General features: G+C 35.3%; 1 protein-coding gene across 5 annotated transcripts in view; it reads right to left on the reverse strand.

Moving 5' to 3' along the window:
• The window catches only part of LOC149786436 (tyrosine-protein phosphatase 10D-like), a 405,711-nt gene that overhangs the window by 282,154 nt on the left and 103,049 nt on the right, over positions 1–20,508 (reverse strand). For all 5 annotated transcript variants that reach the window (XM_089976880.1, XM_089976878.1, XM_089976879.1 and 2 more), the window contains exons 16-17: positions 12,904–13,017; positions 11,215–11,269 (exon numbers count right to left, since the gene is read on the reverse strand). In XM_089976880.1, coding sequence (XP_089833006.1) covers positions 11,215–11,269; positions 12,904–13,017 — 169 coding nt within the window. The remainder of the gene's footprint in view (positions 1–11,214; positions 11,270–12,903; positions 13,018–20,508) is intronic.

The raw sequence follows: 20,508 nt of genomic DNA on the forward strand, positions 1-20,508 counted from the left end.
TCGTATACAACTAAATTATTAATAAATCCGTCTATGGAATCTACGGATGGTGCTTCATTAATATCGGTTATAAACTCTACAACATCATTATCTTCATCCAGTAATCGCGTGTTTTCATTGAAATCTTTAAGTACATCATAACATCGTTGATCATCAGCGGATGGTGCTACTAAATACAATTTATCCCATTTCAACCATCTCATTATCAGATTAAGTAATAATTGCGTCTTACCCGATCCAGATGGTCCTATGATAATCATTCTGATGGAGTTCGGTAGCGCAGGATGATGCTTAACTGGCTCTCGTTTTCTTGTTGCTGAGAAATCAATTATATCCATATATGTTATAACATGAATCTATATTGTTTACGCTGTAAAGTTAAAACTCCAACCACTGATTTAGCTACGGTTATAACAAAAAATAAAAAAATAGCATACGGTGGAAAATGTTCTATATGCGGTAGAAAGAAATTTTCATTTTTACCTAATAAGCGCGGTGGTGATATTGCTAATTTGATGTCAAAGTTTCCAGGTGCTCCATGGGCTAAATACAGTGGAGAAAAACATCTACCGGGATATAATTATTGCGGTCCTGGTACCAGACTTGATATCAGGCTCGATAATCAAGATCAGCCAAAACCAGGCGAGGAACCAATAAACGCTATTGATCGAGCTTGTCATGTTCATGATGTAGCTTATAAAAGTCAAAATCTACAAGATAGGCATATTGCAGATGTGAAATTAATTCATGCATTAAATTCTATAAAAAATAAAAATATTAGAGAATCATTAGCTAATTGGTTAGTAAGATCCTCGATGAAAGGTAAATTAGCGCTTGGGGCTGGTAATTAATAATGGAATTAATTTATTATTCACCAAGAGGATACTGGAGAGGCAAAGCAGCAATTGGTAAACTCGCTGATGCAGCAGTGGTTAAACATTCTACTGCTAGCGCGTGGTTATCCAAACAGGCAATATGGCAAATTTATCTACCACGTCCTAAACGAATTCAGTACGCGTATTTCGATGTCAGTGTTCCTAATGAAGTTCATCAAGCTGATATTCTGTTTTTACCGCATGATACTGTGCGTAGAAAAACGTACAAATACGCGCTAACCGTAGTTGATGTTGCAAGTAGATACAAAGAAGCAGAGCCGCTATCAGCGAAAACATCATCTGAAGTAGCTGATGCGTTTGAACGAATTTATCAACGAGGACTCGGACCACAAGGTGGTCTGCAATGGCCACAGCTACTACAGGTTGATCCTGCTAAGGAATTTCTTGGTCCAGTATCATCGCTGATGAAACGACATAATACCAAAATACGACGAGGTCATACTGCAATTCATCGTGATCAAGCAATTGTTGAGCGATTTAATCGAACACTTGCTGAGCGGTTATTTGGATATCAATACGCGAGGGAATTTATTCAGGATAAAAGATCTCGCGAGTGGGTGGCAAGATTACCAAGCGTGATAGCTGCATTAAATAATGAGATCACACGAACAACTAACATGAAACCCATTAATGCAATTACAAAAATAAATATACCAACACAACGAAAAGATGTTGGAAAACAAAAAATATTAGGTGATGTCACAGTCAGATATTTATATGAGCCTGGTGAACTTGAAGGTGGTAAACGAAGAGCGACTGATCCTATTTGGAGTGTTACCACACACAAAATATCTACCGTGACAAGATCCACTGGGAGAAACGCAGGCGTTTCCAGACCTGCAATCTACAGATTAGATTTGGCCGCTCCTCAACGTGGATTTACACGTGAACAACTACAAATAATTCCCGCGGATACACAACTACCACCGCGATCACTTAACTAGCACTAGCGCTAAGGGTGCCTGCACCCCGACGTCGATTACACTCAAGACAGGTCAACATGGTATTTTCTCGTGTATGACCGCGACTATTATCTTTTCTATCTACGGTAAATTGTCTTGAATCATTACTCGAATACCGCCATAACATTATACAATTACAACTTGCGCAATGATTGTTCTGCTGCTGTTTTAACTCAATAATAAATTCAACATCAAGATCAAAGTCGTGTTTATTTTTTTTATCAGATTGTTTGTATCCGATTAATTTTTTTCTTATTATATCATCATCGATGATGTTAAATTTATCAACGATTTCAGGAATTATGATTCTACGTAATTGAGATATATTTCTGACCCTCGATACCGCTAAATAAACTAAATTTGACCACTCGATGCGATCGTCTACAATCCAGACTCGTGTGTCAGAAATAGTTAATCCATGAGACGAGTGGATTGTCATAGCGTATCCCAACACCCATGGAGATTTGTCAGCGTGTAATGCATCTTCGACCACACCGATATCAACGGCGACAATATCATTTAATACGAGATCCTGTTTCCTTGACTCTGTCAAGGGTCCTGGAATATCAACATTAATATTCTGTTTTCGTGTATCTGATGGTCTATAACACAACGGTACGGGTAATTCTGAGTGTTTTTCTTTATGTAGTTGAAATAACTGCTGTTGTAAAGCGTCTCTGATTATTTTTCTACTTGCTACGATCAAATCGGTGGGTCTCCATAATTTCAAAAAATCACTCATTGATGTCTCTGAGATCACTCCACGTATTATTTCACACTGAATTTTGTTTGATTGTAATCTGATTAATTTTTTAAACTCCCTCAAATTTGCATCAAGAGCTCTATGATCATCATCTATTTCTTCGTAATAATCAACGAAATTTTTTAACCAATCATGTGGAGATGGTCCAACAAAAGGCGGCGGTTGACCATGATCGCCACACATTATTATAGCGGTATTTTTCGTCAACAACCAATCAAGAAACTTTTTTAATGTATCCAATGAGACCGTGCATATCTCATCCCAAATAATTATTTTAGGTATATATTTTTCTCCCATCCGTTCAGGAGTCCATGTATCTCCGCGCCACCGAAAGAAACTATGATACGTACACGATTGTACTTGCCGCTGTTTCATCTCACGTGCAAGTCTATGTGTGGGTGTCAGCACGATTATATCTGAATTTCTAAAAACATTAATCGTTCGAGTTGTTTTTCCGCATCCACCAGGTCCATTGAGATATACTGTCTTATATCTGGTTATTGGATCACTCAACGATGGTGCTTTCGACATTTCTGATATTTTATTACCCTTACGATAAAAATCTCTCATTGGAACATCTGCTGATTCTGCATAATTGTGTAATAGTTCCTTTTTTATTCTCCACGAACCCCATCGTTCATCATTACTTGTAAATTTCATAACAGGTTCTAAATATTTACTCGAAATATAAAACGAATCTGTTGCGACTCTGACTGCGGTCTCAGGAAATCTATTAATCATCGATAATAAATTTATAGAAACATAAGCCAACATGGAAGATCTTAGATGAGTATATTGCGGGGATACGTCATTTATGTAACTAACGATCGTACCCAATTTTGTTCCGTCGGATAAATAAACACTTTCTCGATTTACAAATATATTTTTCGCTGTTGTGTCAGCGATTATAAAATCGTACTCGGCATCATCTAAAATTAATCGTGCGTGATGTCTTTTATAATCATATGCACCACCTTGAGTAAATTTACCTATAATTTTTCTACCGAGATCTTTTGCGGTTTTGAGTTTATTAGGAATATCATCTTCGGAAACATCAGGATATTTTTCCTTAAACTCGCTAATAACTTCAGAATCTGACATGGGCAACCAAACTTTGGTCTGTGCATGATATGATATAATTGCCTCACTGACCACCAACGATGTCAGTATCATACAATCTAGCATATATCGCAACAAAACTATAGGTGCCCAACGTTTTTCACAAAAATGTCTACCAAACCAAACATAACAAATCTTGTGAAGATTTTCGTTAAATTCGAATGATTCAATACAGGCGAATCCAGTCAGATCAAAATCAGGTAATGGTCCATTAATTGCCACTCGCGTCATCTCGTTTGTAGGGTGACCAAATCTTTCAAAGTACACAGAACAATCTCCGTATCCCAGAAAACTTCCTGGATAACATGCAACCATATCAACCGAAATAACATCATTGTAGTTGTATTTGGTATTCCATAATCCGCCATGTCCATATTCGACGCAACTTGCGCGTACGTCCTCGAGTAAATCAAATCGTGTTGGTTTCCATGAATTTCTTTCTCTGGCGAAATGAGCCGCAACAGATGGAACGGTAAAACAATTAGTTAGTAATTTGTCAGTATTTTCCGCGTGCTTGCACTGTAAAAACGTCGCGAGATTTTTCATCTCGTCATGGAGGGATTCTGTTCGATATATTTCACCGTTTGGTTTGACAAACTGATCAAATTCACCTTCCTCATTACTTTTAAATAACCATACCGATACAGGATCGTTTTTACTTATTTCTTTAATAAAATCAAACATACCTCCCCCCATATCTGTGGGGTAAAATCTAACAGTTCGATCACGTGGAAATATTGTTACTGCGTTAGTCCATGCGTGCGCGTTATGATCGATAATATTTATTGGAGCTCCCTTCGATTTATATTTCGATTGGTACAGTACTTCTCTCGTTATTGTCGCTACGGTTATTGGAAATTTTAATATTTTTCCTAACTCAGCAACATCTTTTATTGTAGCACCGGTATCCTTAACTGAATCAGCCCACGAGTTTATTTTTTCACGCCTTAAATCAGTTAATCCATTTCCACGCATCGCGTTTGTAAAGTGTTCTATTACTCGTTCGGCTACACAATTTAACCTTGAAAATTTCATCGGCGCTAGTTTATCAACGTTGGGTTTTTTATTTATCTCATAAATTCCATAAATAACCGCTGTTACAGGATATGCTCGCTCATAATACGGTTTGTCAATACCCGTCAGTAGACCCGGTCTGGAATTTTTACTTAATATGACAGTTTTATTATTGCCAAGGACAGGATCATATTTGTCACGGATAATCCAACTACCTGTTTCTGTTAATACAATAAATTTTACTCTGAAGAAATATTTTTGATTGCCCTCGTATTCAGCGATGTAGTTAATGATAGTTGCCGCTCGCTTGTCGTTCATTGTGGCGTCCGTGACTTTGTCGACACTGACTTTGTCAGCTTTCTTGACTCCGTCAAGGCGTATGATCTTGAACGTTGACCATGTATGAGATGCACCATCCGTGTAGAATTCTTTCTTGGCGTCGTGAATTTTCGAGATCAAACTTTTATTTTTCGGATCAACCAAATCTCGCACTGGCAAGTCAGAAGATAATCTGTCAAGGTTGAATTTATATTTAACAGGCCTAGTTTGGGATAATCTCTCAAACTCGTTCATATAATTAAAACAAATATTTAAAATAAAAAATATTATATATACAATGTCTCAATGCAGATGGTTGATGATCGGCTCAATAAATCGATGCAACAAATCCTGCAGAAAGGAATTTTGTTGGATGCACTCACAAAACATACGACGAGGAAGTCTAGGACCAATACCATGTCTGCGGTGTGGTATTGGAGTGCGAGGAAAAACAGAATTATGTGGAAAGTGCGGCGGAAAACGGTTCAGAGAACTTAAAAGATATTATGACAAAAAAAATAATAGCGGTGAAAACGCTATAAAATCCGTGGAGGATTATATATCAAGATTTCAGACAAACAATGATTTAAACAAATAATATTATTATAATGGAGCAAAATATATCCCAGATGAGGTTGTTATTTTTCAGGATCAACATGGTAAACTAAAAACCAGCAATATCAAATGGGATGATATAGTTCGGCGAGTACTTGGTGCAGTTACGGATAATATTCCCGTGTTTACTGACAACGGCAAAATCAGAGATTCAAGTATATCGTTTGCAACAATTAGAAATGAAATTACAAAAAGCGTTGCTAATCGTATGAAAAACACCGGTGACACAATGACGGGTGAACTCAACATGAGCGGAAATAATATCAGCGAGGTCATCCTTAGTCGCATACTTCGACAGATCAACGTCGCCGGGCTTTTTCTTAACGCGTGAAGAAGATCTTCCGTAAATATCAACCATTATATAAAAATCTAAGATCTGTTTAAAATGCCTTACGCGCAACAAATCGGTTGCTTGTATAATCGTGCACGACTTTATGTGGCGGCCTGGATGATTTTGATATAGCGTCGAGTACATTAATTACTTCACGGCCGCATATTGGCGGATCTGTCATTGTTTGTGTGGGTAGCGTTGAATACCAAACTCTACAACCAGAGGTTGTTGCGTGAAGTGGTGCGACATACTTGATAAATTCAACAGGTGGAGCTAACCCGTACGAATCAAAATAAACAATTCCACGTGGATCAACCGCGTATGATACCCAATGAGTACCGGGTCCGGAACGTTCGTCAAGATTAATGATACCTGTTTCGAGTTTGTTTGGTTGTTTCGGTAATTGATCTCGCATAAAAACACCTCTAAAGGCTTTTATTTTTAATTTTTTAGCGGCATTAAGTAAATCAAAATTTGATGCTGGAACGTCTAACGAAGTGATCCTGGAAGCCTTAGGCCTCTCCCCCAACGAGATCCCGGTAATCTTAAGCCGCGTCCCTTTTTTTTGTATCCTCGCCCCGTTGCTTTCTTTAGTGCCATTCCAGCAGCTGTTCCAACAGCACCTAACGCGGCTGCTTTTGCTACGGCTGGAGCAGCTGCAGCTATTAATGCCGGAATGGCCGCGAGAAGTGGAAATATACCACCGGTTTTAAACATGTCTTTGATGGCGCTCGGGGAAAGATGAAATTGAACTCCAGTTTTTGATTCCAGGGCTTTATTGAAATGTTTAATCTGATTATTTGTCAACGATAATTTGTTTGGACCACCACTAATCTGATCTCGTTTTAGTGATATTTTAGTTCCGCATTTGTTGGCGGTTTTTGATTGAAGCTTTTTTACCTGACCGGGAGTCAGAGTAACATTAACATGACTGTACGACATTTTTATATAAAATATATTTTTCTAAATAATTAAAGATTTTCCACTGGTGCATCAACAACTCTCATTCGACCACTACCACCTTCAAGTAACATGGCTTTGTCGCTAAGTACGACCGCGATCACTCTGTAGAAGGCACCAGCACCTGGTGGGTTAGTAACATGAGCTCGAAAGTGTATATCAACAACAGATTGTTTGGATAAATCAAGATGTTCTAGTGAAAAATAATAAATCGGATATAGACCTGTAAAATCTAATTGTGATATTTGCAAACCGGTATCTATATTTTGATCACGTCCCATGAATGACATTAAATGATGATATGCGCGCGCTACATGATTTTGATCAAAATTTAACAATATATCCTCGGCTGGTTCTTGATGTCCATTTATCCGTAAGAAAACTTCATTAACTCCAAGGTTATCAAATATCATATGTGATTGTTCTTGATCATTTATCCGGTCAATATTTTGCAGTGCAATAAAAATATGTCGCGGTGCAGAAACACCCTGTTGTGATGCTATATGCCATGTAAATAAACCATTAATATTGCTTTGAGCAGCATCTGTGGTTACTGTTAACCATGATAGCAATGATTTACCGCCTTGATCCATAAAAGAAAGTAATTTTTGTTCCTCAGTAATAGATGGAGTCATTACTGGCATCCACAGTGAAAGTTTTGATATATTTACTTTACCATCAGCAACACCAGCACCTCGCCAGATTGCATCATTATCATCACCTTTTCTTACGAGCACAATTGTGTGTTTAGCTCCAAAGATGACTTTTCTAACATTTCTGCAAAATCCAAAGATGTGAGATAATGGAATTGCACAGGAAAAATTTATATTATCTCCCGACAGCGCTGCTCGGCGTGTTGCAAATCCCAGGTTTTAAGTCGCATTAACGCTTCCTATAATATCAAAATCAGCACCTGGTCTGTCTGCGTGCTCAAAATCAACTGGTTGTGGATTAACTGCAGTATTTTGTGGTGTTCGTATTTTGGTATACTGAACATGATCAGCGTTGTTGGTAATATCCTTAGCAAACATCATTGTTGGACCAGCTGATCTTGTAAAGTCGTCAGAATATCTCGCTAGACCAATTATTGTTGTAGCAACGTCGACATCATTCTGAATTGATTCAATATTTTTTCCATCAATCATATATGTGGCGCCACTAAATAATGCCATGATCCCGTTGTTGACAAAACCAACACGCAAATTGGCACCATATGGCGTATTAGCTACAACATTCGTTACAAGTCTACCTTCTACTTCAATAAACGCTTCAGCGGGCAAGAAATATCTACTTGTATCATGAACCTGTAATTCGATTCTCCCCCGCTGATTTGGTTGTCTTGCGTCATAAGAATAAAACTGATAATCACGTATAGATTCGTACTTAAGGACAGGTGCCTCCATATCAAATGCTGGGTCTGATTCGCGCCTGAACATTTTTATTATAGTTACCATTTTTCAAATGATGATCATCGTCGACGAAGACCGCTTCCTGCTATTAAATTTGCTGTTATATTTTTTTCTGCTTCTTCAGATATCGCCGCTAGTTTTTGATTTGCAGCCTGATTTATTATTTTACTTACGTCTGCGGGCATCACCTCAGTACTTGCCAGTTTCACCGGTGATTGTTGTTTTCGTCGCAATAATCGTGCTAATCTTTCTTTGATCGCCGAGAACGCCTTACCAGCAACATTGACAATTGCACCAGGAGCTTTATCACGAACAATATCAATAGCTTTCATCGATAATTGTTTTGCAACAGGTGCTACTTTGGGAGCTATCCTCGTGAATAATCCCCGAATGACATCACCAAGTCCATCTCCGTAAATAACACTATAGATTGGTAATCGTGAGTTTACCGCTCTGACCTGTACAGGTTTGCGATGATTATTATGTATTATCATCTTATTTTTATTTACCATTTATCTAACAACTAGTCATCAACGAGCTCATCGATAAGTTCTCGGTAAATGCCGATATCCATGATACCACCTTGAAATAGTCGCCGACAAATATCAGCTGCTTCATTGGTTATTTCTGGTGAATTATTTCCAGCTCGTTTTCCTCCTATGAGAACTTCTAACCGTGACACGTCATTGATGATATTATCAGGACAAACAAAATTGTTTTCTTCCGATGTAGTCAGAAAACCACTTCCAACAGCGCTCGGAGGATCATCATCAGGATCTCTTTCTTTACCCAGTGAACGTAATTTCTCCTGTTGTTTAGTTTCTATATCTCTAAATATTTCTTCTTCTTGTTTCCATTTTTCTTCTGCTTTTCGTTTCATTTCCTTTGCCATCAGCCTCCTTTTCTCTCTAGATGGTTTCAACATCAATTGCTGTTGTTCTATTTGTTGCAGAGGTGGAGGAAGCTGATACTGGAAGGACTCTCCTTGTTCTGGTTGTTCCCGTCTCTCTCTGTAAAGTCTTTTTACTTCTTCATTAAGTCTTTTAAATTCTTGACCTCTAGCTTGTTTTTTGTTGTAATATACGCGATATATCCATTTAATGAAATTATCATCATTTGTTGTTTTATGAAGAGGAGCTGTTAAAAAATTAGATTTATCAGATATATTATCTAATATCATCTTAGGTAATTTCTCTCTTTCAGTATTTCTAATATCTTCAACAACTCCTTCGTTAAATCTTGCAATTAATTTTAAGCTTTCTCCTGCTGATTTGGATATAGATGCAATTTTTTTCTCACATCAGCGACTTCAGTACGAAGTTCTCCAATACCTTCAAGTATTTCCTCACCAACATGTGGAGGTTGAGCTGCAGCTATGTCAGTTGGAAGGTCTCGTAAAATCTTCTTTGCCTGTTTAGTTCTTCTTGCTATTTTTTCTGATACCGGAAGAAGATCCTCTTTGATGACTGTCGTAACTTTCTCAGTAGCTGCAGTGACGGGCTTAAATAGTTTTTTAGTTTCTTCTTCGTACTCAACTTGTGCTTCTTGCTGCGCTTGCAGATTTTTTCTAAATGAGTCTCGCACGGGAAGAAATTTTTTAATTGCTTCTAATCGTTCTCGTGCTGTTCTTGCAGTATGAGATTCTGGATGTATCATTATTTTTAATATAACAATTTTTTAATTAATAGCAGCAGAGAGGGGGCGTCTACAATTCTGTTTGGGACAAACAATAATCGTAGACGTGGTATTGACCTCTATGAAGGGTCACTATTTTTTTTTGGTCAAACACAAGGGTGACCACTCCCTTAAGTGGTCTGTTCACCCTCTCTGCTGCTCAATGCATTATTCCTTGTCTAAGTGATGACCAGTGATCTGAACATTAAGCATACCTTTTTGAACAGAACTGTTGATATCTATTGCTTTAAGTGACCAACTTAAAGAAAAAATATATATTGACTTTGAATTTTAGCTTGTGAATTAATTATATTTTTTAAATGAACAAAGTTTTCATGGAAATTTGCCTTCACAATAAATATTACAATTGTTATTATTATATATTTATGTGGAGTTCTTGCATTAACATGCCTCGCACAGACAGAGCAGGTATAAATAGTAATTGTCACTGTATGACAATGTTGATGATAAAAGTTGCTTTTTGTTTTATTATCATTATTGTCATTACTACTGGTAGTAGTAGTAGTAGTAGTAGTGGTAGTTCAGTTCTATAATATAAAACTGCATAGGCTAGTCTTCACATTAATACTATATTTTATTAGTAAGTTATATTTTTAAAAACTGTTACTGGCTGTAGATTACTCATTAAATATCATGTCACACAAACATTCCATTTCATAATTTGATTCCACATATACAACATAAAGACCTTTCAAAGCATACTTTTTTAATATCAATATAGCAAGAAAATGTTTAAAATATATATAGTGATTTAAATTAATGTTTATCAAATTGTTATGTTGAAAGTATGCATGCTTTATATTCATGTTATTTCATGTCTGATAAGTTTTAGAGAAATCAAATTATAGATTCAAATTTAATGACATTTCTTGTGGTCAGGATCTCTATGTACTGCACCGACTCTGTACTGGCCTGGCTATTTGATATAAGAATGATGTACAACTTGATCACATTTCACTGAAACACTTTCAGTATACTATGTAAGTATTGTATACATTTTCATGACTGCAGTAAATTAATTATGCAATTGATAGCAAAAGTACTTGGCAAATAATTGATCATCAATACTGTATCATATACCACCTATGAAAAAAGTTTTTGGACATACTAAGACATGTTTTCTGATACTTACTAGAATGTTGTATCTTCAGGTATATTTTCTACTGAGTATAAGGAAAACTTCAAATCTGAAAAACAAACAATATAGCTCAATATTCCCATGATGAGTCAATTATGTTGATAGCCTATCACCTGTAACAACAAACTCTGGTAAATGTTTATTTTAATGCTTTCTGATTGTTGATAACTTGCACCTTTAAACAAGAGCACCAGAAATATCACAAGATACACTGATCTCATGACCTTTTTCCTCCTAAAGACTTTGACCTCCAAGTTATGGACTTGACTAATGTATGGCAAGGTATGACAACCTTAATCTTCGTAGAAGTATGTGTAATGTTCAAAAATCATTATTTATGTGTTAGATCCACCAAAGCTATGACCTCTGACCTCTAGATTCTAGAATAGAACAGTTTCTTTTTTACCTTAAGTGCGAGTCATCCAAAACGTTTGGCCAAAAACCTCATGATAGAACAAAAACTTTTCAACTAAATTAATTTTTTGTCCACAATGACCTTGATCTTTGACCTTTGGACCCTCATCAACAGGCCTATTCCACACCGTAAGTTCCAGCACTCCTCAGACTTTGGGCATTCAACCCCAACATGAATTGGCTTCTTTTCTTCTACAGACTTTTGTGACAGTACATTGTCAAAATCTGAAATCTGTGTACAGAAACAATATTTCTTATTTCAGTCGGAGCATTGTTGATCTTTTGACCCAACTGATAGGCTATTTCTGTTCCCTAAGTGCATGTAATGCACAAAGTTTTATAACTGAAAATGATAAGCAAGTTATCATGTGGGCAAGGAAAAGTTAATGGACAGTCCAATGGACAGCAAAATGGATTTACATAAAGGATCATACACTATGTTCTGTCAAAAGGCATATATATATATATATATATATATATATATATATATATATATATATATATATATATATATATATATAAAGAGGCAGGCAAACAGAGTGAGAATGTTTGAAACAGGATTTTTAGGGATCCACATGAGGTGAAAATGGGACCCTGTCTCAATAAGAGAACTTTCAAAGTCATGTTGAATTCCCAAGTTAGCAATTTTCTCCTCAAAAATACTCTTCCCAATTAATCTAATTCTTTATCCAATTAATAAGCTTAGGATACATTCCTACATATACATATGATTGAAACGTTTGAAAATTTTAGTACCTTGCATGGATACCTTTTGAAATACTGTGCTAGGAAAAGGAAATGAATATAAGTGAATTTGTCAAATTGTTTATGTATTGTCCAGGTAAGTCTGAGCCCTTTTCCGTACCTTGAGGCCAGCAATCTTAGTCGACCCAGCTGAAGCATGCTTGTATTTTGTTCTGATCAGAAGTAAGGTACATACTATTTTGATGCTGTTACTGTAGAAGTTATACATGTATCATAATACTTTAGACATCTTAGTATCACTATTTGATAATGAGCTTTATTTTCATGATAAATCAATGCATAATCTAAAACCATAATATCAATCTCTGTTGAGTTTTACAACCTGTGACCAATAAATCTGAATACTTATCATGACCTATGAAATTGTCTTTTGGTGCACTGCATGTCCTGGTGTCACTCCTGTCAAAATCACCAACATGGTTATAATAAGTACCATGATATGAACTTGATTTTGCTGAAGTCACAAATACTACAATCAAAGTTATAAGTGAAAACTGCACATACCTTGATTTGAAACTTCATTCTGCAAGACACTCAAGTTAATCTTGTAAGGGAAATTAACTGGTTTTCCTTGTTCGGAGTCAGGTATCATTTCCAATTCCACATTTGCATAATTTTCTAAAACAAATGAATTGACACTGTGAAAAAAATATACCTTTTGGGTATGCTATCATTCATTTTCTTAAAATGAGAGTCAAGTAGGCCTGATTTCATTCACCCTTCTTACCTTACTGCATTGGCAGAGCAATCAATTTGGCACTGTTTAAATTAATAGTTAACCAAGCGTACAGTATATACTCATTTATAAGTAAGTAAGTAGAGTCCAGCTGTGAACAATATGAGGTTACATATTTTACTGTGCTCAGACAGACGTGATGATCTTATTGTGCCTTTGTACTGGCTTGGATGTAAGCTGTGATATAAAACATTTGGTTTAATTATTGCCATTTTTTTTCTTTTTTAATTTGTTTGATGAAATTTTTCCCCCAAGAAAGAGTGAAATCATTTGATAAAAGTTTGCATCTTGAATTGATAATAATTGACTGGCATGTCTACCAATCTAATATCATTACATATATAGATTATGGAGTTCATCTAGATGACATTAGCCTATTTGCAAAGTTTGATCCACACAAATGAACTCTTTGCCCATGAAATTACAAGCCCACATGTATATACCTTGCTTCATGAAAACCTGCTCTGAAATACTGACTTCAGAATTGTAACAAATACTTGTTGACAGTGGGAGTTGGCATGCAATGTAGGATGGACATTAGTTGATGCCATAACCTAGGATAGCCAAATAAAGAGAGAATTATTCCATCATGAGCTTGCAGTATTTTTATCTTGAAAATTTAAAAATGGAATAGTCACATTACACAATGCAGTTGATATATCTACATGGTTTCGTTTAACCAAGCAATATACAGCATATGCTTGCTTATAAGTGGAAATTTTTTATGGAAAAGGTGATCCCCATTTAGAAAAGCAGATATGATATTCACTGTGTTTATTTATTTCATGATGGTATAATGCAATAGTCATTTTGATAATTTTGAAAATATTATGGGTAATTTAAATAATACCCACCAGAAAGTTAAACTTTCATCAATTTCTTTTTTTACGAGTCTTTACTAGCAAGTTTATTGCTTCAAATTTTGTGCATGTCCTGACATGTATTTGTATTATTATTTTTGTTTTGCTGCATAAACATTGTGTTTGATGCAATACAAGTTTTAATTTGTATTTTTCTTCGTATAAGTGATATTTGCCAAGTTTTCTTCCAGTGCTTGTGGCCTGATAAGCCCTTAATTGGATTGTAAAGTCAGTACTCATTTTGTTTTCAAGTTGACAATCCCTTTTGATCAAGCTGCTAATTTAATACATGTATTTCTTTTGTGTTGATTAGAGTTCAACAACATCCCATTGATGACTGACTGTAATCCTTAAACCTGTAAAGGCAGCACCCTTTTTATTTTCCCATGTGACAACCCTTTGACTGAGCTGCAAGTTTGATACTTGCTCAGTACTAAGTAAAAGAGGGTGGCTATTTGAACTCCTGTTGTTATGACTCTAAGTCTTAAAATATGTAACAGAAAGGAAGTAAAACAACAACTGAAGTAAAATTTAGAAGATAAAAAACCAATATATTTATTTCAATAAATATAAAGCGAAAATTCAAAAGATACAGTAATGTAAATTAAATTCTAAAAGTCCTAACTGTCCTATAACAATGTCTAAGAATACAGAATTTTCTGAATTAATTCCAACAGTTATGAATATCATGATATACCTATAGTCTTGAATTTCCTAATAGTTTTAAATGAATTAATACAAATCCAAAGTAATGTATTAATCCGAAGGGTCAATGAATACTTCAGTAATTTCATTGAATGATTAAAATAGATAATTCCTCTTAAATGATTTAATTTTTTCCAAAACAACTGTGTGCTCAATAGTTTCTAAGAGATTGATCTAAAATAGGAATTAATTATTTTTTTATCAACCCCTGTAAATAACAATATTTTCATCTGACCTATGATGCAATAGAATGCTGGAAACTTAATCATTCCCAGTGGGCAATTCCACTAACTAATAAACAAAGCTTGACCATGAACTCAAATTCTACTAGACATCTTGTTTACAACTTACAGTCATGCACAAAGTCAGGTATGAAAAAAATCCATTACAACTTAGAATCATGATAAATGTCAGGTACAATACAAATTAACACTGTGATCTTGCCACACAATTTATACATATTCAGCTGCACCCTTAAATAGATTTCACAGACTGTATGCACATCTGTACATTAGCACCTGCATGTAACAGTGAAGCCAAAGAAATGGAGTTAGTTATTCACAATGACTAGATGGAGATTTACAAAGACTAGACAATGATCAAGGATTTCAGAACTTTATCAGAAAATGAAGATGAATTCTTGGACATTGTACCAGATGACATTGGAATGTGATATTTATTAGATACTGTGGACATAACTTTTATTATTTATTTTGTAAGATGTGTTGAATTAATATATTACATGATACTAAGATCAGATTATTTTGAATTACTAATTTTACACCTGTATGTGACCTGTAATTGAATTCCTAGATTTATCATATAAATGGATTTAAAATATATAACATGATGGATTTTACTGGATTTTATTAGGACAAATTGTGAGATATCTTTTTATTTGTGACATATTCCACTGAGTTATATAATTGTATTTTACACTGATTTTGCCTTTTATCTCTATCGATCCATCCATTCATCTATTCATACTGTGACTCAATGACATTATGTCACCCCTTCAGATTGATCTGACTTGCAAAATACACACTGACTTATAGATAAAAGAGAAATTGTTTTTTTTTTGTAGCCCTAAAATGGGGAGAGGGTTAGAATTATAATCATTTATAAATAGCATTTTATTGTACCAACGTTAATTAGTTCCCCTTTTGAAAGGTCACTTCCTTCTGTAATGACAAAGTAACAATATATTAGGGGTGACCTTGAATGAGATGTACAGGGTGATTATAAATGGTTACAATCTGTAACTTTGTTGAGAGATACCATGCCTGTTTGTCTGAGTATGATTTCTCTTGAGATGAGTTTAAATTGCCAATGGCTAGATTACTCAAGCTGGTAAAACTCTCATGAATCATGTATTAACCTTCATATAATTTGTTTTTTGTACAATAAACTCATTAAGACTCCTCAAGATAAATGGATTAGGTGGGGATAACAAGAATCACATTTAAAATGTGTCTAAGAGAAATGCAAACATTTATTGATTTGCCCATAAAAAAATTAATGTTTGTGACATGATTTTTAAATATTGTGCCCCCTATGTACCCTATATACAACATCTGATAGCAATGAAACAATGAAGATATCACAAAATGTAAAGACAGCTGACAGTGTGACATTAACCATTTAAATTTGTCCTGCTTTTATGAAATGTGTCACAAATGGGATAAAAAGTAAAAAAGCCAGTATATATGGGGATGCAATAAGACTGCAAATGTAAAAATTGGAAGACCGTTACCTAATTTTTAGTGAAGAGTGTAGTACTCCCCATGACTGATCTATATACCAGTTTACATGAATGTACCAATAACAGTCTGAGAAAATGATATAAATGCAAAACCTGAGAAAACATTTTTTTAAAATACAAATTATTTAGCTCTGATTATACTGTCACAGACATTAAATTTAGTATTTGGGATCTGTGTAGTTGCTAATTAATGTCCTTGTGTTCATGATACAAATTTCAAATTAAAATAGAGACTTATTGGTAGGATGTAGGTTGGCTCTAAGTGTTCCAAATCCCAGTCTATGTTTTTAATGTTTAAGACATAAGATTTAGACATTTTGTGAGAAACCAAGCCAGAAAAAAGTGAGAATTTTTAAAAATTTTGTGTAAAATTTGTTTTAATATGTACTACACATTTTTTTAGATGATAAAAATATATATGATTAGAATCTTCAAAATCAAACTGTTTGTTATTTGAAAATTTTATCACATCTATTGCAGGGCAACAAAGGAGGTGTTTGTTTTCAGTTTTCTGTACAGAATACCTCTCTTTGTTTCATAAACTCCCACACAGAATCTGTGTGCCCAAGAAGAGACAGAGAAGAAATCAGGTATACTTACATAAAACATAATACAAATTTGCATACACAAAAGGTAATTTGTTTTAGTAAATTATGTCTCTTCAATAATACTTACCTGTTGGCATTAACATTAGGATTAGTCACTGCTACATCAAATCCAGCCCTACCTGAAAGATGAAATATGTTTATCTGTCTATATATCATATAGACAAATAGGAAAGATTTTACAGGTTAACTCCCCTTTCTACCCAGCAGGTGGCTACTGGTATGTTCTTTTGTCACCAGTTTTTACTTGCATGAACCTATAATAGGACACTTGCATTGTGGGGAAGTGTGGGAGGGATTTTTAGTAATGTGATCAGTAAAGTATTATCACAGAAAATACATTTTATAAATTTCTTCATCAAATACATTATCTGATCACATTAACAGGCAACTGATTGAATGACAAGAAAGGCCTTCAGACAGAGACACAATTATATATATTTTTTTATATCACTGCCTGGAATTAAATTCTGTTCCTTCCATTGTTGGATCAGCATGTTTTGGCATTTCTATTTCATCCCCTTCGTCAATATCAGGATTGTCCTCCTCCTGTACATCCCTAGTCCAGGGATACAGCCTTCTAGATGGTTACAATGATGATGAAATATCATCAGTAAGCATCATCATTTTGCCCATTGGATATGCTGTCAGTAGTGATCACATTTACAGAATGCCAGTCTGGCTTGGTTGGTTGACTCCAACAGTTTGATGACAATGGTCAGTCTGGTTTATTGGTTCTGCATAAGACACCATCATTGTCAGAAGACATTGCCAGCCAGCTGGACTTTTCAAGATGACAGACTCTTGACCATTGTAACTGCACATAGGTCATTCGTACACTGGACAGGTTAATCAGCAGTTGGAATGGCATACCAAAGATGATACATGCCTTGTGGTCCAGCTGGCAGGCTGTTTGGCCATACAAGTCAAAGTGCAAACATTCACAGTTGACTGACAGCATTGGTCAAATTGCAGATCTTCACATCCAGCTTGTTTCTTAATATTTTCATGCATACCAGGATGTGGTAAATGATACTTGTACATAATCCCACCTCACAGACAGGGAAAAGTTTGACTGAGGTGCTATTTGGGCTGATATTTGAATGCAAGTCTCCATGCCTCATGGTTGCAGTTCTATTTGGTTGTGAGTCTCCACTCTTCATTGACAGGGTCCTACGCATACCCCAGTAGAACTTCAAAATATAATTGCGATTTCATCTTGTTGACATCAACAACAAAGTCTTTTCAGTCACTGTGATGCTTGATTGGAATTGATGGTGGTTTCTACATATTCATGGATACAGCATGCTAATTTTTCAGTGGTAATTGATCATGTTTATGAATCTTCATGAGTGTGGGAGGGAATGTCATCATCCTCCAGGAGGTTGATCAATAATTCAGGCATGCAGTGTATTCTTGCTCTGATGTAAATTTGTCCCTTGAGCTGATTCTTCAAAATGTTCAACCAAGTATTTGAGACATAAGTACACACATAATGCATGGTAGATAAATCTCGTGTCCATCCACCATGACTTTAGATCATCTACACTTCTTGCTGTCAGCTGAATTTGCAATGAAGAAGAGAAAACAAGCAAGCACACACCACATACATATATATATAATAAAAATTGTTGAAATAAATGTAAAATGTTAGAAGCATATCATTGAAATGCACACCCCATGAATATTTTCACCAGTGGAATTATATTGTTACTATGACAAGAACAAACATTATGATAGTTGAAAATATGAATAAATTTACTGGAATTCACAAAAATGTAGTATGCACCATAATAATAATTATAAAACAACATTTTGACATACTTTATGAGTGAAGTAAAAAAGTGGGAGGTTGAATTTTCATACAGAATAAATTATATTCCTGGAGGTCCGTGTTTACAACATCAAGTTGAAGGATGGTTACATTTGGATATACTGACACGGTACTAATTGTATGGAAAAATTGGAAAAATGGGAACCAGCTGGAAATAGAGTATATATGGGTTTGGGTGTCCAAGATTGGTTGATAATGAAAGTTATTTTGTAGGAAATAAAATCTTTTGACAGCTAATCCTAGTTGTAACTGAAAAAAAGAGACATTGTTTTCTTTATATAATTTAAGTACTTAAACAGTCTTGAGCTTGGAACCCTCATTACTCATTACACTGCTCCCTCGATAACTTGCGCCCGGATAACTCGCGATCCCGCTTATAATGCAGTGTCCATCTTGGCTCCCGATTTTTTCCCAGAGAAAATGTATTTAAAATATCTTTAAAATATGCTGAACATGAAAAAATTACGATAAGAATTGATAAATTAAACCTTAATACATTGCTCGTTTTATCATCGAAAATGGTGATTAATGCCCGTAAAAATATAATCAATATTTTGAAATTTGCAAGTTCTAAACAAGAATTAATTTCAGAGATCTCGAAAACGCTTAATTACCCATATCTGGATGCCAATTTTTGATCTGGGATGCAGAAAATCACTGAGGCGGGAGTCCTCCGTACGCATGTAATAGGTGCGCGGGAAAATTCAAAGATTTGCCGGTCCTGTTTCAGCCACCTGCTTTGTGGGAAAATGTGTTGATCAGTTAACTGTGCTGATATTTACAATGACAGAATTCAGTGACTAAAAGACTCTTTGATGTACTGTTGCCATTTTATAAGAGTACATTAAAAAAAAAAAAGAACATGATGCAACAGCTAGGTGGCTAGTTCAAAGGCTTTGACTGGTGGCCAAGTGAGAAAATGTACTGATATTTAGTGATTGAACTCAGAGGCAGAAAGACCCAGTTTTAAAATCCTAGCGAGACCTCTGTTTAAGATATCATATATTATGTAAGTTTTTATGATAAATAGTTGTCAGTATACTGTAAATGAACAGTCTGGTGAAATAGCAATCAATGAAAACTTCTGATAAATGCTAACAGGTGGCAACAGAGAATGAAATAAACACTAATTAAACGTCTTCCTGTGTGAAAGTCACGTTCTAATCCTTTAATTCCATTTCAGTGTAAACATTATAATCACAACATATTCTGTTCATTGAAAACATGAAAAGAGTCAATCGACCATCACATCGAAACCCGAGAGTACTTCTGTGAGAACCTAATTACATGTACATGCCAGCTTTGTTTTGATCAACATCTTGGGGAAGTGTTTGTTGCATGAAAAAAAAATCGATTACAAGAGACCTGGGGTGCTGGATTAAGGGTCTTGGAGCTGCCTTTGATGTAAAGCAAAACAGTAACAGAGACAACGACGATGATAGTGACTTCGAATGTTTTAGTGAAACTGATGTCATTAATGCCGAGGATGTTTGGGAGAAATTCGTACAGACTCATGGTCCTGAGATGGGCGTTTCTCTTGATATGGAGGAGTGGATTTGTGCTGACAGTGATTGCCCCAAAGCCGAATACATGTCAGATGAAACTAT

The sequence above is a fragment of the Sinohyriopsis cumingii genome, chromosome 12 (genome assembly GCF_028554795.1).
Source record: "Sinohyriopsis cumingii isolate HCF-2022 chromosome 12, ASM2855479v2, whole genome shotgun sequence".
NCBI classification, from domain to species: domain Eukaryota; kingdom Metazoa; phylum Mollusca; class Bivalvia; order Unionida; family Unionidae; genus Sinohyriopsis; species Sinohyriopsis cumingii.